The following is a 23163-nucleotide window of genomic DNA, read 5'->3' as shown; positions in this document are numbered from 1 at the left end:
CTGTATTACAGAGCTATAGTCATAAAAACAACATGGTACTGGAACACAAAAAGACCCATAGACCAATGGAACAAAATTGAAGACCCAAATATGAGTAATTGCAATTTCAGCCACCTGGTATTTGACAAAGGGGCCAAGAATATTCACTGGAGGAAGACAACATGTTCAGCAAATGGTGCTGGCAAAACTGGATCTGCACTTATAGAAGAATGAAACTAAACCCCTATCTTTCACCCTGCACAAAAGTCAATTCCAAATGGCTCAAAGACCTCAATGTAAAGCCTAAGACTCTGAAACTATTAGAAGAAAACATTGGGAAAAACCTACAAGATACAGGCATAGGAAAGGATTTTCTAAACCTTTCAGACATCAATTGCTCAGGAAACAAGGGCAAAAACTAACAAATGGGACCTCATTAAACTAAAAAGCTGTATATCAAAGGAGACAACCAAAATAGCAAATAGAAAACCCACAGAATGGGAGAAAATCTTCACCAGCGACACATCTGACAGAGGTTTAATAACCAGAATATATAATGAACTCAAAATACAGAGAACCAAGACAAGAAAAGAAGCAACCCAATTGAAAGATGGGCTAAGGAGCTGAACAGAACGATAAAACAAAAAGAAGTAAAGACGGCTATGAAACATCTTAAAAGATGTTCAACATCACTAATTATTAGGGAAATGTTCTTATGTTTCAAATTTTCATACTGTGTATGTATCTATTATATATGAATATTCCTAACATACTGCACATTTAATAATAAAAACATAAGAAATTCCATGAACAGATTTTCATCAAAGGCAGCAAAGGAACTTAATAGGGAAATGACAGTCATGGGATTTTTTTTTAAAGATTTTTATTCATTTATTTCATTTTGTTTTATTTTATTGAGGTATGGTCTCCCTGTAGCCTCAGCTGACCTGGAACTGGATATGTAGACCATATCCAGGTTAGTCTCTATCTCACAGAGATAAACCTGTCTCCCAAGTGCTGGGAATCAAAGGTATGGGCCACCACACCTAGGACTTTTTATTTTTTATTTTATGTGTATGTGTGAAGGCCTGCACGTTTATATGGATACCACATGCATGCCTGGTACCCAGGACAACCAGAAGAGGGTGTCAGAAGGGCCCTAGAGCTAGAGTTACAGGCAGTTGAGAGCTATGATGTGGGTTCTGGGAATCAAACCTGGGTCCTCTGCGAGAGCAGCCAATGCTCTTAACCACTGAGCCACCCTGGACAGTCTTTTTAAAAAAACATACAGTAGTGTGACTTTAATCCCAGATCCCTGCGAGATCGAGGCCAGCCTGGTCTACATAGTGACTTCCAGGTGGGTTGGGACTAGGGCGACCCTGTTGGAAAAAAAAATACAGCAATAATTTATTCCAAAATGTTCATTCAGTTTGAGACACAATTCATGTGTTAATAAAGAAGATACCACCTCACCTAAAATGCCAAAATATGCACACTAAAGCATATCAAAAATTCTACCTACTTACAGAAAAACCTAGGTAATATTTCATTCAGTGTTTTCCAGGTACATAGTTTTGTTTGTTTGTTTGTTTGTTTGTTTTCTTTTTTTGAGCACAGAATAGTGTGAATTGAAGTCCTGTGATCATGTGATCACATAATTGTTATTTATTACCGCTAAAACTGAATCATTAGTTTCATTCATGTAGTAAAGCAAAGCAGGTATTCATTGAGAACCATTATCACTGTGAATTTCACAATCACTATATTAGATGAGTTAAAAAAGACTAAAACTTTTTACTGCATAAATGCCAATTTCTCCCTGATGTTAATTTGTAATCTATAAATGAGTGATAAAGAAATATAGTTTCTATGTGTTTCTTTTTTTAAGATTTTATTTATGTGTACTGTGTCAGTGTGTGTGTGTCTATGCACACATGCATTTAGGTGCCCACAGAGGCCAGAAAATGGCAATGAAGTTAGATAGTTGTGAGCCACCACCCAACATGGGTGCTGGGAACCAAACTCCAGTCCTCTGCAAAGGCAGCAAGTGCTCTTAACTGCTAAGCCAACTCTCCAACACCATGTCCATTATTTTAAAACAAGTAATAATTAAAGGATGTTAGGATGGATGCTATTAATCTATGTGAAACATACAGTATAAACAGACTTGGCTTTACTATTTTTTTCAAGACTGACAAACAAAACAACAAAACAAAAAACATGACCTTGGGGCTGGAGAGATGGCTCAGTGGTTAAGAGCACTGACTGCTCTTGCATAGGTCTCAGGTTTAATTCCCAGCACCCACATGGCAGCTAACAACTGTCCATAACTCCAGTTCTAGGGGCTCTGATGTCCACTTCTGACTTTTTGCAGGCATTGTATGACATGGGTACACTTACACACATGCGGGCAATACACTCATACACATAGAACAAAAATTGAAGAAAAAAGAAAAAAAAACATGACCTTTGAAGATTAATGTATTATCAAATACGGCTTCCAGAACAAAACCCATCTAACAAGAACCAAATCTATTTTTAAAATTTTTCAATCTTTTTTTTTTTTGGTCTTTTTGAGGCAGGGTCTCCCAGTAGCCCCAGCTGTCCTGGAACTCACTATGTAGACCAGGCTGGCCTTGAACTCACAGAGATCCGCCTGCCTCTGCCTCCCAGTGCTGGGATTAAAGGTGTGCACCACTACGCCCGGCACAATTTTTCAGTCTTTTAACGATCCAACTGTAACAAAATTTCAAAATAGCAGCTGTAATTCACACCAATTTTCTTAGTTTCACCTTTCTACCTCTCTGACATAGAAGTCACAAGGTAAGACCCAGATGACCTTAAGACTACATTCCACTGGATTCTATGATGTCAGTTTTTGAATCTTTCTTTTGTTGTTACCCAGTGGAGTTAGAATTTGAGACGCCAGGCTGAAGTATTACCTGCACAGCTTTTCTAGGGGTTGGCTGTAATTAAGAAGAGTCACTGTGGCAGCAACAGTCCCTCTAGGTAAACTGTGTTGGTTGGAGCTACTTGAACTGAACAGGGTATATTCTGCTACAGAACTTTCACTTCTCTCTGCTGCAGGGTCAGGTTTACTCTGTCCTGTAAACCTGTTTTGTCTCAGTTCCTTTTTGGTCTAGGGTATCCACCTGAATAATGGCATTCAGATGGTTTGCAAATCCATAGTATATACACAAGCACTGCCATGACCCCACAGTCTGTTTTTCCTGATTATACTTTGAGTCTTTAAAAATTTAGATTTCCTTCTCTAAAACACTGTCAGTTGCTGAGAGAATATTACCTGTGAGAGATCTTCCAGATCTAGGGTAGCTAATGGGACAGGCCTCAATCTCATCCAAATATCCTTTGTCTAAAAAGCCATTTGGTAAGTAGAGTCCATGATTGAGCACCATTTGTAGCACCCAAGGAAGTGGTCTGAGAAGAAGTATTTGTGTGAGAAATATTATTTTCTCTTATTTTTCTCCACATTCTTTTTATGGATGCTTGGTTTTCTTTGGTTTGTTTGAGTCCTAAAATATTTATGTTTTCAGGCTTACTGACAGCAGAAAGATGAAATTCCAGTTCTTCTCTGAGTGCTTACGAGGAGGAAAGGAGGGTCAGTGTTTGCTGTGCTCAAGCTCCCAGGTTGCAGACCTACTGCCAGGAAGTGTAGGAGCTCTTTCAGAATGGGAGTGTGCTAGATCATGGCACTGATGCTCTAGAATGGCACTGAGATTAGATGGGAGTTTTTGCCACCCATCAGCCTGAACAGATAGATGGATGGAAGAGAGACATATGGGAATGAGAACAATTCAAAATTGGTGTTTGTGTCTGGGACCTAGTGGGAGAATCTGGTTTAGAAGATGAAGAAAGTGGTTCAAATGAAGGAGAGTCCTCTGATTTCTCCTTAGGGTTGGGCTTAGTGATTCTTTGATCAAAGTAGACAAGCATGCTAATACAGGTCTCTCTGATCTAACATGATCACCTCCACTTCACTTCATTGAACACATTCTAAAAAGTTCCATCTTTCCATTGACTCAGTGCTGTTATTCCGATGTGATCTTTTAAAAGCAGACTTACTTCTTAGAATACTACTGGCATTCATGAATAAGCCTGTTTAATAAGAAGGTGATTTTGTTTTTTCCTCATCTCTCTGTCTGAGGATAAACACTATTTTCCCAGAATCCAAGGACTTAGTTGATGCAGTACTAGGGGATGATGCCCTGGGCAGCTAATATAATTTATTAAGAGAACTTATCCCTGAGGGGAATTGAGTTTCACCTGGAGACTTCCTAAGTCTAGCTAACGGTTGTAGAGAAGGTCTTAAAGGAATGACATCTCTGGGTCTTGATCCAATGTCCTCTACTTGACAACACTTGTTTAAGAAGTCAGTCTGAAATCAGGGCTCAGCTCTGAATTTCTCAGATGACTTGACTATGAGAAATGGTGGTTGTCTAACATTTACTAGGGATTTTGGAGGCTGGAGTCTTAGGGAGTGGGCCTTTTTCGGAAAGAGGACTTGTATTTAAGCTACTTTGAACTCCTGGACTATGAATCATTATCCTACAGGTCAGGAGAGACTAAAGACATGTTTGTTTAAAGACTTGTTTCATCTGGCTTGAAACTTCCACATTAAGTTGAATTTTTCCAATAATCTAACTTTTATAAACTTTTCCCCTTCTTTGATTATTTTCAGATTCTATCTCTTATTTCCAATGTACATTTCTCCCCAAATTTGAGAAAGAGTGGACCTTTATTACTTGTGAAGAATTTTTCTTCTTGAGAGAGTATAAAATGAAAAGGTAATCCCAAGGATAATCCTTTAAACAAATGGTGCTGGGACAAGCTATCCACAATCTCAACCCCTATGGATACAGCAACAAAAATCTGAGATGAATCACACACCTAAAAGTAAAAGCAAAAACTGTTCATCTTCTAAAAGAAAATATAAAGAATATCTCTACAAACTTAAGTTAGGAAAAGACTTCTTAGGCGAGCACAAAAAATATTAACCATAAAAGACAAAAAAAAGTGCACTTCATCAAAAATAAAGAGGTTTCCTTGGAAGAATTAAAATGCAAGCCAAAGACAAGGCAAAAATATGTATGACATTGTATTATGCATACTACAGATGACCTTTTCTTTATCTAATATGCATGTACATATATTTTAAACACACAATTAAAATCTATAAAGAATTCATACAACTCAATAATAAAAAGATAAACAAGTCAGTATATAAACCTTCAAATCATAAACATATTTTTCACAAAAGACCTACAAATAGGCTACAGCATATTAAAAAGTACTCAGTTTCAGGGCTGGAGAGATGGTTTAGTGGTTAAGAGAGCTGGCTACTCTTGTAGAAAATTGGGTTTAGTTCCCAGTAACCACATGGTGGCGAACAACCATCCATAACTCCAGTTCCATGGGATCCATCACCCTCTTCTGACCTCCATAGGCACAGCACGACACGGATGCATGTACATACATGCAGACAATACACTCATACACATAAAAATTAAAAAAATCTTAAAAGTACTTAGTTTCATTAATCATAGAAAAAAATGCAAATTAGTACCACAACACCATGCCTTCCTCTTCTACTGAAAGAACTAATATTAAAACAGCTGGAATAGCAAGTGCTTGAAGAATATGGAACTGTGCTCCACAGTACTGGCAGGAATGAAAAAGGGCAGACAAACTTTCAAAGCTATTTGGAAAACATTTCTAAATTTAAAAATGTACCTAACTTGGGCCTTAGAATTTCACTTCTTCCAAGATAATGAAAGTATGTCCATAAAATATCTCCTATCAAAATATTCATAATAGCTCTTCTGATAATAGCCAAAAACCAGAAGCAGTGCCCAGAACTGAATGGTTGAAAAGACAAACAAGTATTGGCAAACTAATATGACAGAAATATTGTCAACAATAAAAAAGGAACAAACATGACAAAACATAGAAGCATCACAAAAACAAGTCAGGGAAAGAAGCAGACACAGGACAGTACCTACTATGTGACTGCTTTTAAATATAACCCTAGAATAACAGCTCTAAACTTAGTGATAAAAACCAGAAGGTGTACCCTGGATGAGGAAGATGGAATTGAGTGGCTAAGGAAACAGACGAACTTTCCATAGTTGTGAGGTAGTTCCTTATCTTGGTAAAGGTGGAGGTAGAGGTAGTTACAAGTTTAAATTTATACAAGTAAAAGGATCACTTAAAACCAATACTTTGAAATGTATGTTAATTTCACCTCATTAAAAACAAAATTAAGAGACTATGAGGAAAAATAATCAAATACAACAATGAATAGAAATTCAATGGTTGCAAACCCATATGGGTAAGGAAATAAGAAACTTGCCCAAAACTTTGAGCACAAAGGCCAACATAAAAATATAAGAAAAAAGATAACAGAGGATCAAGGTACAAGCACAACTATTTTATAGAGGTTTCAGAAAAATAAAAGAGAAAAACAAAGGATCTTAAATTATGAAAGGCAGAATAAAGGAAAATTCCCCATAGTTTAAGAGAAGCACGTATTTTCAAATAAGAAAGGCTTACAATGTTAAAATGTATAAATGAAAAGAACACCTATGGATACTTAGTTCTTGAATGAAGTCACTGCAAGAATAAACTTATACCTAGACATGGCTCCATAAACTTTTAAAACATCCAGCATAACAGAAATTTGAAACCATTTCAGAAAACAGCTCACATGAACAAATTACAATCACACAGCTATTCTAATCTTCTTGGCAGCAATAATGGAAGTTAGAAAACAAAAGCTAAAAAGATTTGAAAGAGGCAGGCTGGAGAGATGGCTCAGCAGTTAAGGGCACTGACTGCTCTTGCAGAGGACCTGGGTTTGATTCCCAGGGGAATCCGAAGCCCTCTTCTGACCTACGCGCAACTGCACGACACAGGTGCACTCACATACGTGCGGGCAATACACTCATACACATAAAAAATAAAGAAAATATTTTTTAAAAGATTTGAAAGAACACAATTTTGATGCTATATACATCAAAAAAATCATTTATAGTGTTATAAATAGTAGTTTACAGCCATGCAAAAATTAGAAAACAAAATTACCATCCAAAGGCACCAAAGAGTTCAAGTTGCCATACAAGATGTATCACCCATCCACCTTTTATTAACACATTCCTTTAGGGTGTGCCTTAGCAAAACAGAGGGAAGAAACAAAATAGATGTAGAGTTAAGAAACGCTACAACTTTTACAAAAGTTCCATAAGTATAAACCTAAAAGAGAAGCTATGCAGAAGAACCAAGACACCATTTGCTCAAATTAAACAAAAAGACATTGGACTCTGTGGGAAATATCTCCAAGCAGAGGAATGAAATGGAAGCTTCTATGTATGTCATAGAAAGGTGAGAGAACTTGCTGAAGAGAATCTGTGTGCCTTCTGCCAATGGAAAGCAGAAAGATAAACAATAGAGCGAGTTTTATTTTTTTTAAGAAGTGCAGATGTGAGAGATGGCTCAGTGGTTAAGAGTACGTACAGCTCTTGCACAGGACCCAAGTTTATTTCCCTACATCCAAATTAGGCAACTTACAACTGCCTCTAACTCCAGTTCTGGGGCATTTGATACTCTCTTCCAGATTTCTGGACTCACATGTGCACATACCCACACACATATGCACATATTTTAAAATAAATCTTTTTTTTTAAAGTGGAGGTTAAATGTATGTCTAAACATATAAACCAAAAAATATATTTGGGGTTTATACTTATGGAACTATTGCATAAACTGCATTACCATTGGAGGGAAGGAAAGAATTAAATTAACTTTGATATTTAAAAAAATATTCATGGGACATTAAAACACTAAGAAAAAAATGGAATCTAGCATATTACTTGGCTCTCCACTAAGAAATCATTATAGATCTCCACTGTCCTAAACATTTGTTTTTAACACATAGAGCAAATACTACACTTAAAAAATATAAATATGGAAGCTGGGCATGGTGGTACACACCTTTAGGCCCAGCATCTGGGAGACAGAGGGAGGTGGATCTCTGTGAGTTCGAGGCCAGCCTGGTCTACATAGTGTGTTCCGGGCCAGTTGGGGCTACACGGAGACCCTGTCTCAAAAAGACCAAAAAAAAAGAAATATAAATATTGCTAACCTTGACAATGTGCAAGTAAAGGCCCAGCTAAGAGAAAATGCAAGTGTCACTAGAGTATACCCAGCAATTAATGATAGTTCTGCTTGCTTACAGATGCCACTTGCTTTAAATAATTAAAAGCTGGATGTCCATAATCACATGCATTTGACTGCCCACCATGTGGAGAAAGACAGACTGGCTCATTCTGGTTTGGGTACCATCTTGAAAATTTAGATGAACTTGAACTCCTTATAAAAAAAAAAAAAGAAAGAAAAAAGAAAAGAAAAAACACACCCACGGGTGCTATGACAGATACAACTATGCCAAAATAGGGATGAAAGAAGGTGGCACCTTGGTTCCTGTGAATCTCCCCTTTTGGTGAAAAGTTCTGATGACAGCATCCTGCACATACCTCTTCATACTATAAACTCCAGACCTCAGACTCACTCTAGAAGCAGCCTTTAGAGCATGAGCTCCCCTTCTTTGTTCACTGGCAACCAAATAAAATTTCTTGCATGCTCTCAGAACTGTTTGATCATTTGCAAAGGGTATTCAGTAGGAAAGGACCTACACATTTGGTAATATGGATGAGTGTGTTTCACAGGGATATAGGGAGGAGAGTCATTGCTATTCTCATTTTAGCAAATAAGGAGTCAAAATAATTTCAAAAGTTGATGTGAAAATAATTATAATCACTTCCAAATTTTACAGATATCATGGGCTATCTTAATACGTCAGTAGAAACATGACTTTAATTTCTCATTCAAAAAATAGATCTCAAATTATGGAAAGTTATATCCAATCAGACTTGAACGTGAAAAAGAACTGCTGCACTTTAGTATTCAAGACACAATCTTTAGATGAACAAGACACAGTATCAGTTTGAAAGAACTTGGAGATGAATGACTCACTGGAGGAGAAATGTTAAAAAAAAAAATAAGGTGAAAAGACGTTGATTTCATCCTGAATAAAAGTGTATGTGCATTTTTTCAGTAAGAAAATATTTAATTCATTTTTAATAGCTTCACTCAAGCTGTAAGTAGGAAAAAGATAAGGACAGGAGGCCTTGAAAGACGGCCAGGGCAATTCTAAATTCACTCTAATACTCTTTCACTTTCTCTTAATGCTCAAAGGAACATTAGACTTTTGAACACGGACAAAGCTTAAAAAACAGAAACATGCCAAAGCGGAAGTCCTTATTTTAGGGAAGTAGTGGAAGATTCCAGGTTCTCTAACCCCGTCAGCCTTCGTTCGCAGCGGTGATAAAAGAGTTCCTTTCAAAGCTCCCTATAGCTTCCAAGACTCGGGTGAGACTGTGATTAAGCAGGAGTCTCGCTGCAGCCAGCAGCTCCATAAGCCTGCTGCACCTGCTGGGGACCCGCCAGCCGCTCCTCCGCGTGCCCGGCTGTCTCCCACAACCCGCACCACACCACACAGAAAACAGGGACGCCGCAATACCTGCCAGAACCGGGAATGCCGGCGGGCACAAAGACAAGGGGGAGGAGCGTCTGAGCGCCCCGGCCCTGTGCGCCGGGCTTGGCGTGTCGGGCGCTTCTGGACGGGCCTTAGCCTGCGGGGGTTCGCTGCTGAGAACCTGGCCGGGAGCACGCGCCTAGCGCCCCTGACACCTCCCCTACTACCTCCTCGGTGCGGCCGCTACTTATGACGTCACAGCCACGCGACCCCCCCCCCCGAGGAAGGACCCTAATTCCAGGCTGTCTGTCCCTCGCCCAAACCGACTGTGAGATGAAAGAAAGAGAAAGAGATGCGGGAGGACTGGTGATAGTGAGTGAGGAAATGGAGGACTAAGATGGTGGTTGGCGCGGGGGTGAGGACCTCGTGTAGGACGCGCTCAAGCATTTAGCAGGGACACCTCCCGGGGGCCTTTCTCACTGCCGCGCCTGCGCGTCGCCGTCCTTGCCTACACCTGGCTGAGGCCGCGCTGGAGCTGCTCTTCGCTGCTTAATGTGAGTGACTCAGAGGGTCTGGGCTGGCCCGGACCGGTCCCGAGTCCCCTTAACTCTTCCAGGAGAGAGAGCCTGGCCTTCGGGGGCCGGTAGGAAGTGTGGCTGCACCCTCCTTGGAATGAGAAAACAGGAAAAGCTTGACGCCTTGTGATTCAAGTTTTGGAAATGGACACAGGGCAGAGGGAAAGAATGCTACTGTTCGGAGTGGGTGGAATTCCTAAGTTTTTTACTTTGATAGGAGTGTGTCAAAGGTTTTCAGTGTTTGTGGGGAAGGGGTGAAGGAAGGAATTCATTGCGTCAGCAAAGTTATTAGAGCGCCAATTATCACTATACTTGAGGCACTTTAGTCATTGAAATAAAGGAGAAAGAGCAATTAACCAAACAAGAATTCTGTCCTCGCTTTCCAGCTCAGGTTTTGTTTAGCTAAACATACCGTATTTTCTTATATGTGTATGCCTGCTTAAGTTTATTTCACCACTTGGCGTGCCAGGTGGTACAAGGTAGAAGGCGTCGGATCCACTGGAACTGGAGTTAGAAGTTAGAGCCGCCTGATAGGGGTGCTGGGAACCGAACGCAGGTCCTCGATATGAACAGTTAGGTGTTCATAATCACTGAGCCTTCTCTCCAGCTTCCATACCATATTTTAGATTATGAGTATTGAACAGGGAGAAATTAAGCAGAGAAGAAGGGTACAATTTGAATTTTTAGGGTGGCCGGAGGCCTCACAGAGACGATTGCTTTCTAGTAAGGAAGTGACACGGATAAGAATTGACTGTACAGATGTCTTCAGGAAGTGCAGTCAGAAGGCCCAGTCATTGCAAAGGTTACCAAATAGAAACTTGTCCGAATGTCAAGGAAGCCTGGGGTTGAGGGAGTTTAAAGCCTGGGGGTAAGAATTGAGAGGAAGAATTAAAGATGAAGACAGGATCAGGGAGAGCAGGTAGGTCATGAAGCATCTGGAAAGGCACTCAACTTATTCTGAATTGCGAAGCCATTAGATGGTTTCAGCAGCTGAGTAACATAATCCATCTTCCTTTTAAGAGGGTTACTCAGACTGAGGGCAGAGGATGAGAAAGAAAATTAGTTAGAAAGCTTTTGCTTTACCCCATAGGAAACACTAGGGGTAGTAAGAAAAGGCTAGTCAGATTCTGGTTCTTCCTAGTCTATTAAAGCAGTAGCTGTTATTTTTACCTGTGTACTTGAGTAAGAAGTGGGCAAGATAGTATACATGCATCTGTGGGTTAAAAGGTGCCATTAGGTTGTATTTAACATCTGAGCTATTATCCTTTACCTAGTTGTGCAGTAAGAAGATCACAGGAGGCCTAGACAGCTCTTTAAGGTTTTATGTACATTTTACTGGGGAGAAAAGGTTTTGAATTAGTAATACTGTAAAATACATGGACTGCCTTCCCATAATCATCCTGTAGCCATCTTCTTGCCTCATTGTTGTCATTAAAAACCTCTAGAACTGGAGCTGGAGAGATGCTTCAGCAGTTAAGAGCAGTGGCTGCTCTTGCAGAGGACCCAGGTTCTAGTTCCAGCACCCACATGGTGGCTAACAACCATCCCTAACTCCAGTTCTTGGGGATTTGCTGATCTCTGCTGGGCATTACACCGATGTGGGTGCATTTACATACATGCAGGCAATACACTCATACACAAAATAAAAATAACAAATACAATTAAAAAAAAAAAAGCCTCTAGACCTGCCTTGTGTTCCCATCAGTAGAAGGGAAAAAGGCTCTCTGGTAAGGAAAAAAGAAATCAAGCACAAATAAGAAGTCTCACAGAAAGCAGTTTTAGATTATCTATAGGTTTTAGCAAAGTTTGATTTAAAAAAATACCTGGGATTAATGCTAGGTACTGCTATATATTTTGAGTGTTTCTGAGATATATTTGCTCTCATCATACTTAATTGTATTATTTACCTGTTTTTAAGTTCTGACTTTATACACATCTGTGTTAAATTCTATTAGGAATTTTAACCTAGGGTTTTTTGTTGTTTTGGTTTGGTTTTTGATTTTTGGTTTCATTGAGACACGGTCTCCCTGTAGCCCCAGCTGGCCTGGGACTCACTATGTAGACAGCATTGGCCTTGAACTCATAGAGATCTGTCTGCCTCTGCTGTACTAAAGGCATGTGCCACGACACCCATCTTAACCTGGTTTTGAAAGGTATCTTGTTACTGCTGCCAGAGTGCAATAACTTGGCAGTTATATTGTGGAGGAAATGGGGGAAAATGTTTGGAAGGTAAGATTAGGCATGAGGGGAGGAAAAAAGAAAAACAATTATGATTACTATTCTGAAACACATTTTCCTGACATTTTTATCTCTGAAATTGGGTTTTTTAGACTGCCAGCTGGTGACATAGTTTTCATTATTTCATATTTATGAGTAATTAATCATAAATGTTAACACCAGTTCTGTTGTGAAAATGTTGGTGTGTAGTTATTGTGTATAATTTCTTTTTTGTTTTATTTTTATTTTATGTGTATGAGTGTATTGCTTGCATGTAACTAGGTGCGCTTGTGTCGTGAAGTGACCTCAGAGGTCAGAAGAAGGCATTGGATCCTCTGGAACTGGAGTTATAGATGCTGAGTGGGCCATGTGGGTGGTGGGACCCGATCCTGGGTTCTCTGCAAGAGCAGCCAGTGCTCTTAACTGCTGACCTATCGCTCCAGCCCCAAGTATAATTTCTTATGTCTACTTTTCAATGATTATAACTTGGCATCAGGGGGCTGGCGAGATGACTGAACAGTTAAGAGCACTTGCTGCTCTTGCAGAGAACCCAGGTTCGATTCCTAGCACCCACATGGTGGCTAACAACCATCCATTACTCCAGTTCCAAGGGATCCAGTGCCCTCTTCAGACCTCTGAGGTCACTGCACGACACAAGTACACCTACTTACATGCAAGCAGTACACTCATACACATAAAATAAAAATAAAATAAAATAAAATTATACGCAATAACTACACACCAACATTTTCACAACAGAACTGGTGTTAACATTTATGATTAATTATTCATAAATATGAAATAATGAAAACTGTCACGAGCTGGCAGTGTACACCTACCTACATGTAGGTACACCTACCTACATGCAGGCAATACACTCATATACATAAAATAAGAATAATAAATATTTAAAAACTTGGCCTCAAAATGAAAAGTTATGTGTATTCAGAATTATATGAAAACTAAAGAATAATATAAAATAAAAGTCTGGGACCAAATTTAAAAGTCTTTCAATAAATACTGTATAATGAGTCTAAGGAATAAAAATTATTGTAGCAGCTGAATCACCTATGATGTGTGGATATGGGGGTGTGTGAAGGGAATTTTGATTCTAATATGTATAATTGAGTAGAGCATCTTATGAAGCCATTTTACAATTGATGGTATCATAGATTGGAGAAAATATAATTAATACTAAGAAGTACTATAAGAAGCGTGTAATTTTTTTTCCTAATTGTGATTCTGAAGTAGTGAAATTAGGTATTTGAGGCATTAGAGATTTTTGAAATTTTGTAGAGCTCTTGTGTAAAGTAAAAATCTGCACTCAAGCTTAGTTTTCAAACTATTAACTTCCTTTTTTATATATTGTGTTTCTAATGTTCAGAACCTGTGTAAGGAATTTGGTACTTAGAAGAAATCCCAGGTTACTTGGGTGAAGTAGGAAAGACTACTGAAGAGGCTCCTAGGAGAAGAAAAAAATGGAAGAAGCTAGATAATAATAGAGAGATGATTCCTTTCCAACACATCATAAATTATGTTTATGGTTATTTAAGTAACAAAAAGAAGTCTTCTCTTTCATCATTAACGTGCAGTAATATGTTTGGTGTTTGTGCCTTTTTTTCTCTCCATAAATGTCTCCATATGTGCATCTACCGTACATACAAATAGTAAATCTATTTTAATCTCATATCTTTAATAAACCATAGAGATTAAGCAAGTATTTCCTAAATTATCAGACAGTACCAACAAGTGCTAATGGATGTTCTTCGCATAACAGTTCATCATTAAATAGGCTGTAAAAAGCTTAATTATAATGCTTACTCGTTAAAAGAACTGGCTCTAGCATCAGACAGATCTGAGTTTACTCCTCATTTACCAAGTAACTATATTCCTGAGCAAATTCATTTTAATTCAGGTTGTCTTTTGTGTATAATGGAGATACCATATTCACAAATGATCATGCAAAGCATTTAGCCAGCAAATTCTGAATGTTCTACAAATGTTACACGTCACTCCTGTCATCCGTAAGCAGTCCTCTTCATATTAGCATGCTAAAAGCTCTAAGCACACTGAGACTTAAATTTTTGCACTTTAGCTTTATTTTGTACAACTGTAAAACCATTATGGAATGATTAACATAAAGTAGTAAAACGAGTGGCGGGTTGAGTGGTAAAAGTTTTGTCGAAGCTTTCACAATGTTGTTAAACTAGCACCATCTCCCTATATATAACTATGTTGAATTCTTCGGCTTCAGCCTACTGTGCTTTCCTCATTTGTTTGAAAATTCATTGACTGCAAAGAGCATGCTTATTTTTGCTCTCTGCTATAAACCCAGCATGTAAGACAAAATGGAAGATTGTAAATAAAGTTGAGGCTCTGAAATTAACTGTTTTTAGTGACGTGGCAGGAAATAAATTGCAAATAATGAAGTGTTGCAGTCTTACTCAAAGACTTCAACTTTCAGTTATATTTTTTAACCCTGGAAGACAAGAACAACCTTAAACAAGACATCTCTTTCAAACCTGAAAAACACTTTTTTGAGGCAGGTCAAGGAAAGCCCTATGGAGGCAACAGGAAACTGGGAGGTAAAACGAGGTGAAAGTATCTTCATTATGGAAATTAAGAAAATGAAGCATAAAGAAATTAATTTTGACCATAGTCACACAGCCTGTTGAGTATGTTATTCACTTAAGGTTTGCTGGCTGTAACCACTTTTTCTAAAAAAAATTGCATTCTTCTACCACCCGTGCAAGTGACCATTATCTGCCTATTACTAGAAAAAACTAACAAAAATGTATTCTTCCAACATGTTTTCTGTTGTTATGTTTTAGTTTCATGAGATAGAGCCTTACAGTGTATCCCCAGACTGAACAACTCAAACTTACTGTGTAGCCCAAGCTGGCATTGAACTCATAGTCATCCTCCTCCTTAGCCTTCCTCATCCTTTGATTACAGGCATGTGCCAACACACCTGGTTTTCAACTTGTATTTTTGAAAAATTGATATGACAATTAATTAAAAAGTACTAGAAAAACTTTTCTACAAGGTTTAACTCTAAAAACAAATCACTTGTAGCATTTTTTTAAGACTTTTTTAAAAAATTATATGTATATGTGCTTGCTGTGTGAGGGTATTTGCATATGTGAGTACAGATGCTGGTGGTGTCTGGAAGAGGGTGTCAGATCCCTTGGAGCCAACAGGCAGCTAGCTGTGAGCCACCCAGCAGTAGATGCTGGGAACCAAACTCAGGTCTTCTACAAGAGCAATACTCGCTCTTAAATGCAGAGCCATCTCTCCAGCCCCACTCTTAGCATTTAGGAAAAGTTTTATCAATGCACAGACATTACCAGAAGCTAGTCCAAAATATTTTTTAGGTCTTTCATGACAAGAAGTTTTTAATATTGATATCATGTGTCTTTCTAGATAAGCAGTTACCTAAGAGGAAAGAAAAAATAGGCATTGATGAATATAACATAGTCACTTCTGAGCTTTATGAAGAATTCTTCAGTATGGAGAAATAACTTAGCAAAAGATATCCCCCCGTGTCTCCCTGTAGTCGAGCTAGCCTGGAACTCACTATGTAGACTAGGCTGGCCTCAAACCCACAGAAATTTGCCTGCCTGTGACTTGTGAGTGCTGAGTGGTGTAAAGGTATGTGTCACCACACCCTTTCTCTTTTAAAAAGACTTTTTTTGTGTGTGATTATTAGTTATCAACTTGGCTCAACCTAAAGTCGCCTGGGAAGAGAGTCTCAATGAGGGATTGTCTAGATCTGACTGGCCTGGTATGTCTGTGGTATGTCTGGAGGATTATCTTAATTGCTTGATTGATGGCGGAAAGCCCAGCCTGAAAGTGGGTGGCATCATTCCATGGTTTGGGGACTTGGAGTGCAAATGAGTGGAGAAACCTAGTGGAGCAGTGTTGTGGGTTTTCCTCAGGCCAGCTGTGAAGACCCTAACCTGGATTGGGTCCCTTGCTGATTGGGGGGCGCAAGAGGCACGGAGTCACAACACACAGACTCCGGGAGTCGGGTAGAAGCAAGCACTAGGCGAGGTGCTGCAGGCTCGTTTAATGCAGGAGGGGGCAGGCCTTATATTTCCCTTTTCCCACCCCCAAGTCCCTTTAGTCAGTGTATTGTTTTCTGATTGGTCCACGCCATGCAGTCTGTCAGCAGTCACTGGGCTCGCGAGCAGGGTACGGAGGTGTGGGCTCCTTTTGGAGGGCTATTTGCGGACCAAGAAGTGAAGTGAATTCTCGCTGAATCCCCGGGCTCTGAGTCCGTACCATCTCTGCTTCGGGATGACCCCAGGATCATGGACTGTGCCTATCTTAGGTTGTCCTATTTGGGCATGAACTTTACCCGTCATTGGAGCATGGGCATACACGTCCATGGCCTGGCTTAGACATGATTGATTAGACATGATTGATTCAGCCCAACAGGATCTTACCCGTCATTGACTACCAACCCTCCAAGGGATATTGTCCCGGGGGATCAGTCGAGGTGGGGAATTATCTGTAGGAGGCCTCGTACATTTGTGCAAGCCAAGTCTGTCAGGCTGCATAGGGCGGTTGAAATCATCATCGTGTATTGCTCTGAGGGCCTGATACACCGAGTGATTGAATTTTTTCTGACTGCGGGAATGAAGAACAAGGCATTTAAGAAGTAGAAAGAGAAGAATAATTATGCCTGTCAGGAGTAGGTAAGTGACGATCCAAGACGGGTCAAACAGTGCTTTTAGATTAGACCAGATTTTCTCTAAGAACCCTGAATTGATGTCCAGTGTGGGGGCGCAGGTATAATTTAGAGCAATAATTTGATTAGTTAGTAATATAGATTAATTAAGAAACCTTTGAGTCCAGTGGCTGTGAATATAGTGTGCGAGTTGTAGGCGTGCTTCAGTAATATTCTGTACTTTATAGGGGGTGAGACAAAGTGACCTAAAGTGAAGGTCACAAGCTAGCAGAGCCATGTCTTTGGTAATTGCCAGCTCTTCACTTAAGAGATCAACATTAATTGCCTGGTGCAGATGCTGATTGATAAGGGACTGAGTGTGAAAGGTAGAGGAGGTTTTGGACACAGCCTTGTTGAGTGTCTCCACAGTAGTGGAGGATTGGGTGATAGCCACTGCAGTGGTGGTGGCCGACCCTAATGCAAGGATGATGGCTGAGATGAGAGTGGCAGTGACCCCGAAATCCCATTTTAAGCAGGGGGCTTGTGACAAGGCTGTCTGCTCTATAAGAATGACAGCATGGAAGTGGGTTGCATTGGTGACTGGAACCCAAAGGGCCACGGGTTCATGCATAAAGAGAACTATGTGAGCTGGATGGTTCCAGCAGGCTGCCAGTACACAGGTGGTGTTGGTATCGGAGCAGTTGAGTTGTCCCTGAGGGTTGGAGATAACATTGGCTAGCAACAAGGCAAACGGGGGCTGCACGCAAATGGGAGTAGGGGGCCAGGATGTCATGTGATCAGTGGATGTGAGGATTTTGTTTTTGGCACAAGTAGAGGGATTGGTGTTAGTGTAAGTGCCGTTGGAAAGCTGAAGGCCCTACTGTGCCGGTAACGGCCTCATGTCCATGCAGGCATGCGGCCCACAGAGGCCCCAGTTACCGAGTATTGATTCTCGGTTGGTATGGGAGATCTTAATGCCACAGGGATAGGTGGGGGCAAGTTGTCTCCAAGATCCTAGGGGGTGATTAGAGGGGGAGCAGCTGAAGCGGCAAAAGGGAGGGATGGCATGGTTGGGCTTAGGGTGACATCTCTGCCCTGGTATAGGGAGCGTGTGCGTGGGCAGTTGGGGAGTGGTGGGCGTAGAATGGCAGGGCAAAATGGGGGCGGAGGGGTGGCGGTCCCTTCCACCTCCCCTGTTATTATTGTCCCCAGTGCAGCAAGGACCGAGGTTACATTGGTGTTGTTGAAGGTAGGAGAAAGGCCCTGGAGTTTAAGCATGTAACCTGAGGAGGCACTGCCAGTATAATCTTGGATGGTCAAGTTAAACAGCCCAAGGCATGAGGATGCATTTTTGGTAGTGAAACATAGAGAGTTATTTAGAGGCCAGGAGCCATTGAGTGATTCTCAGGAAGTAACTGGGTCCATGGTGGGGAGGAATTAATTAAATAGAGGGTGGGGAAGGCTGGGGAATGAAGCAATAAGGGCAAGAGTATAGCTGGGGAGGGGGAGGGGACCAGAGATCATGGGCCATGGCAGGGGTGGGGAAGAGCAAACCAATTATCCAGATAGTGGCGAGATCTCTGGGTCCTGGGAGCCCTGTTGGTCGGTTGCTGGTCTCACATGTCTCACTGGAACCCATACTGGCTTTGCTTCTGTCTGAGGAAACACACAAGCATAGCCTCGCCCTCTTGTTAACAAGGAGGTGGACGGTTGCCATTGACATGTTGCCAGGTCCTTCCATCTCACTAGTGGCAAGGGTATAGGCCTAGGTATGGTAGCCCAGTGTTTGTAGGCCGGGCTCAACCCATTTTCATCGAAGGACAGGAAATTAATGCTGAATAGAGCTTCAGTTAGAGCCAGATGTGGGTCCCTTTTAGACTCAGTTGTAGCAAATTTTTGTAATGTTTCTTTGAGGTTCCTATTTGCCCGATCCACAATGGCTTGTCCCTGTGGATTATAAGGGATGCCAAGGGAGTGGCTAATTTTCCATGTTGACAGGAATGATTGGAATTGTAGAGAGGTGTAAGCTGGCCCATTATCAGTTTTTAGGGTCCATGGCACTCCCATTACCAGCATTGCTGATTTGACCGCCTTAATGGCGTGTGAGGCCTTTTCACCGGTTTGAGCGATGACAAAAAGAAAGGAGGAGGAGGTGTCAACAATGACATGGACATACTTAAGATTACCAAAGGAGTTGTAATGGGTGACATCCATTTGCCAGAGGGCATTGGGTAGGAGACCATGCGGGTTAACTCCATATCGATTGAGGGGGGCCTAAGGGAGCAAGGGGTGCACATGTAATGCAAGATCTGCTCAGATGTTTGCATTGAGAGATGGGTAGGTTGGGTAGAAGGTGGTGCAGACTGTGAGGAGAAAGGTGAAATTGTTGGTGTAAGGCTCTGGCTTGTTCTAGTAGAGGAATCTCTACAGACATAATGAGTTTATCTACTTTGTCATTTCCCTTTGCCAAGATCCCAGGGAGCTTGGTGTGTGATCTTATGTAGGAGATGTGCCAGGGCCATTGTCTGTTATCTAAGATAATCTGGAGAGCTCTCATGGTTCTAGTGATGGGATCCTTGTGGACTTTTACTCGAGCAAAGGGAAGACATCTGAGAGCCTGAACTGCATACTGGCTGTTGGAGAATATATTGAGCAGCTCAGTCTGGCAGACTTGGAAGATTTTTCACAAGGCCAGGAGCTCCCCCAACTGGACAGAGCCGGGATTGGCTTGTACGTAACAGGTGTCATCCTTTCCCATGCACTGAATGACAACGCCATAATGGGACTTATTGGCATTCAAGAAGGCTAGCGTGGCTAAAGGTAGGGGGTTTTTGAAGGGGGAAGCGTGTGGCTGAGTGGTGATATCCAAACAGGCCAGGCTGGCCAGTCACTTACCTTGGGGTGCGTGGTTATCCAACTCCCCCGTGAACCCAGTCATCATTAGTTGGAAAGCCAGAGAGTCTGCCCATAATGTTTGGGAATGCTTAAGAGGAAAGGGCAGTATAATTTTGTTAGGTTCCTTTCCGAATATGTGCCTGACTGTCGGGCCTTAATTGCTAACTTGAAGGCAATATCATACTTAGAGCTAAGCCTAGTTAGGTCCGAGGTAGCCAGGTGGATCCACACCAGGGGTTCTTGCTTCCATAGCGCCCCCAAGACACCATTTTTAGTCCTGAGAATCAAGGCCAATCGTGGTTCTGCTGGGTCATGATGTCGGAGTGACACAGACCAGAGTATATAATCTATCTTATTAAGAAGATCCTTAGCTGACTGGGTGAGAGGGATCCTTGAAGTTGGGGAATTATGGCCTTCCAGCAGGGAGAGCAAGGCCCGTAATTCCAAGTCAGGGACTGGTATAAATTCTTTGAGCCAGTTTATAGTTCCACAGAGTTCTTGGAGCTCAGTCAAAGTATGTACAGTTTTTTGCAAGATGGAAGGGTTAAGCGGTTTAATTGCAGTATCTATATGGTAGCCAAGATACGTGAAAGGCTGGATGTATTGTAACTTGTCTAGTGCCATGTGGAGACCTAGACATTCTAAATCAGCAAGCAGACTGGGTATTGCAGCCTGTTGGGCTCCCATACCGTGAAGGCAAAGTGAGGTCAAGTACTATGATATGATGGGATGGGGGGATAGCTGTAGGGTGTGGTAAGCCCGCTTGCAGCAAGCCCATCTTTTACATCTGGGCATTGACTGCTCTAAGATCTTGGAGGAGTCTGTGTTTCCCCAATTTCTTTTTAATAACAAATATTGGGGTATTATGTTTACTGAGAGAGGGTTCGATATGGTCAAGCCTCAATTGTTCAGCTACCAAATTTTTGAGGGCAGATAATTTAGGCTCTGTTAGGCGCCACTGGTCTACCCAAATGGCATCATTAGAGAGCCAGGTGATGGGGATCGGTTCGGGGGCCAAGACTGGAGTCGATCCCAGGAGGGCAGTGGCTGTTAGGATGGGGAGTGTTGGGCAAGGTGTTGTCCTTTCCCTGATAGTCCCAAGTTATCATGGAGCATGATATCATCATAAAAGGCACGGTCATCCCTGGTAAGGACCCACTGGTCTACCCAAATGGCATCATTAGAGAGCCAGGTGATGGGGATCGGTTCGGGGGCCAAGACTGGAGTCGATCCCAGGAGGGCAGTGGCTGTTAGGATGGGGAGTGTTGGGCAAGGTGTTGTCCTTTCCCTGATAGTCCCAAGTTATCATGGAGCATGATATCATCATAAAAGGCACGGTCATCCCTGGTAAGGACTATGCCCATGTCCTTTAGGACGTTTCGGCCCCATAAGTTACGAGGAATGTCTGCTACTGTGGGGGTAACTGTGCCCTGGTTCCCATCCAAGTCCTTCCAATATACTGGACGTGTGACCAGCTTGGTATCTTGTTTTCCACCAACTCCTTTTATTGGTGGACCTGGCCAGTATTTCCAATGAGGGAATTTAAGAGATTCAGTTTCTGATATAATGGTGACGTTTGCCCCTGTGTCTACTAGGCCCTTTATGGCAGTTCCATCTAGGAAGAGGGTTATTAGTGGGGAGTGGTTGAGGATTGGGAGAGTCCATAATATCTGTCTCGTTTCCCCTCTTGTGGGCAGGGCTGAGGGGCACCCATGGTGGAGTTTAAAGGAGCCGAGTCTGGTTGATGCTGTGACCTACAGTCTTTAGCCCAGTGGAACCCTCTTTTGCACTTGGGGCAGCGAGTCTTGGGGCAGGCTGTACCTCTTGTGCAGTGGCTATGAAAGTGGCCAAGCCCCCCACAGTTCCGGCAGCCTTCCCGTGCGCCAAAGTGGGCGGGTTTTCCTTGCGACAAAAGAGTCTCGAGGAGGCAGTCAGAGCTTTAATAGGGCCTGCCCTAGGGTCTAAGTCTCTAGTAGCAAGTACCCATTTGTGAATGTTATCATTGCGGACAGGGCCAATAGCATTCCGAGTAGGGATGTTTAGTCCCTCCCAAGTTAATTGTTTGATAAGCAACTCTTGGGTGGGTCCAGACTCAACCCTCCGCTCTCCTGCCTCGGTGACACAGGTAAGGAAGTCCATGAAGGACTCCCCTGATTGTTGAATCAAATTACGGAAAAAGACTTGTGGGTCATGGGGGGAGCAACATTTAAGGGCCTTAAAGGCTAAGTCAGAAACTTGTTGAAAATAGGCATAGAGGCCAATAGTAGACTGGGAGATGGGGTCTATATATTGTCCACGTCCCGTGAGCATGTCCAACGTAATGTTGAGGCCATATTGGAGATTTAGGCATGCCTGGTTTTCAGCCTGATCGTCATAGTCTGAGTGCCAGTTTAGAAAGACTGAGGGTTCTAAGACTGCCTTTAGTAAGCTATACCAATCATAGTGGGTTTGTAAATGTAAGGACCACTGGCGAAGAACCTGTTTGAAATATGGGGAGTCAGGGCTCGATTGCTCAGCTGCCTTGTGGATAAGAACAAGGTCAGCAAGTGGGGTGGGCAGCCATGGACGCTGCGCCACATCAGGGCCAACGTTAACCGGAAATGTGGACAAAGGCGGGTGAGGCTTTAAGGAGGGCTGCCTAGGAGGGAGGGGCACGGTAGCAGGGGAAGGGACGGGATGGTTATTGGTAGGGGTAGAGGGTAACCTTCCACAGGTAATGGGGCAGTGGAATTTTTGGGCATGGTAGCTCTTGGAGAGTATCCTGAGATATAGGCAAAGGAGTTCCTTCCTTATTTTAAGTGGGCACAGAGGTGGCATCCACTTCCGGGTCCAGGAGGTCGGGGTTGAGGTAATAGCCAGATCTACACTAGATTGCTCCCGGCAGTGTTTGTTGTGGGCCGAGATGACTTCCTCAGGAGAGGAGGATTTAAGGCTAGCAATGATGGCTAGGAGGATCAGTACAAACGATGCAGGGGGAGTGATCCCTGACCCGACCTCCCTATTTCAGGCCAGGAAGAGGACCCGCATCCACATGTCAGGGTCCCACATGTTTTCAGGGGAGACCCACGAAGCGAAATTAATGGATTCATCACAAAAGTGTTCGATATCTTTTGGTTTCACTTTCAACCCTCTGGTTTTAAGGAGCACCTGGAGTGCTGCCATTTGTGGTTCCCTACATTGTGGATTTAAATTTCCCATTGTGGGAAGGTCTTATGAAGCGGAATTCGCCACAAAGGTACAAGACTAGTGTGACTACCAAGAGGGCACAAAGGAAG

General features: G+C 42.0%; 2 protein-coding genes across 3 annotated transcripts in view; one reads left to right on the top strand and one right to left on the bottom strand.

Moving 5' to 3' along the window:
- Tbck (TBC1 domain containing kinase) overlaps positions 1 to 9794 on the bottom strand; it is a 245798-nt gene extending 236004 nt beyond the window's left edge. For both annotated transcript variants that reach the window (XM_008841262.3, XM_008841261.3), the window contains exon 1: positions 9575 to 9794. The gene's annotated coding sequence lies outside the window, so the exon portion shown is untranslated. The remainder of the gene's footprint in view (positions 1 to 9574) is intronic.
- Positions 9795 to 9879: 85 nt separating this feature from the next.
- Positions 9880 to 23163, top strand: part of Aimp1 (aminoacyl tRNA synthetase complex interacting multifunctional protein 1) — a gene marked incomplete at its 3' end in the record, with an annotated part of 40864 nt that continues 27580 nt past the window's right edge. The window contains 1 exon segment of the mRNA XM_008841260.3: positions 9880 to 10083. Coding sequence (XP_008839482.1) covers positions 10082 to 10083 — 2 coding nt within the window.

The sequence above is a fragment of the Nannospalax galili genome, unplaced genomic scaffold (assembly GCF_000622305.1).
Source record: "Nannospalax galili isolate Female #2095 unplaced genomic scaffold, S.galili_v1.0 scaffold41, whole genome shotgun sequence".
NCBI classification, from domain to species: Eukaryota; Metazoa; Chordata; class Mammalia; order Rodentia; family Spalacidae; genus Nannospalax; species Nannospalax galili.
This window is presented reverse-complemented; position numbering and strand designations above follow the sequence as displayed.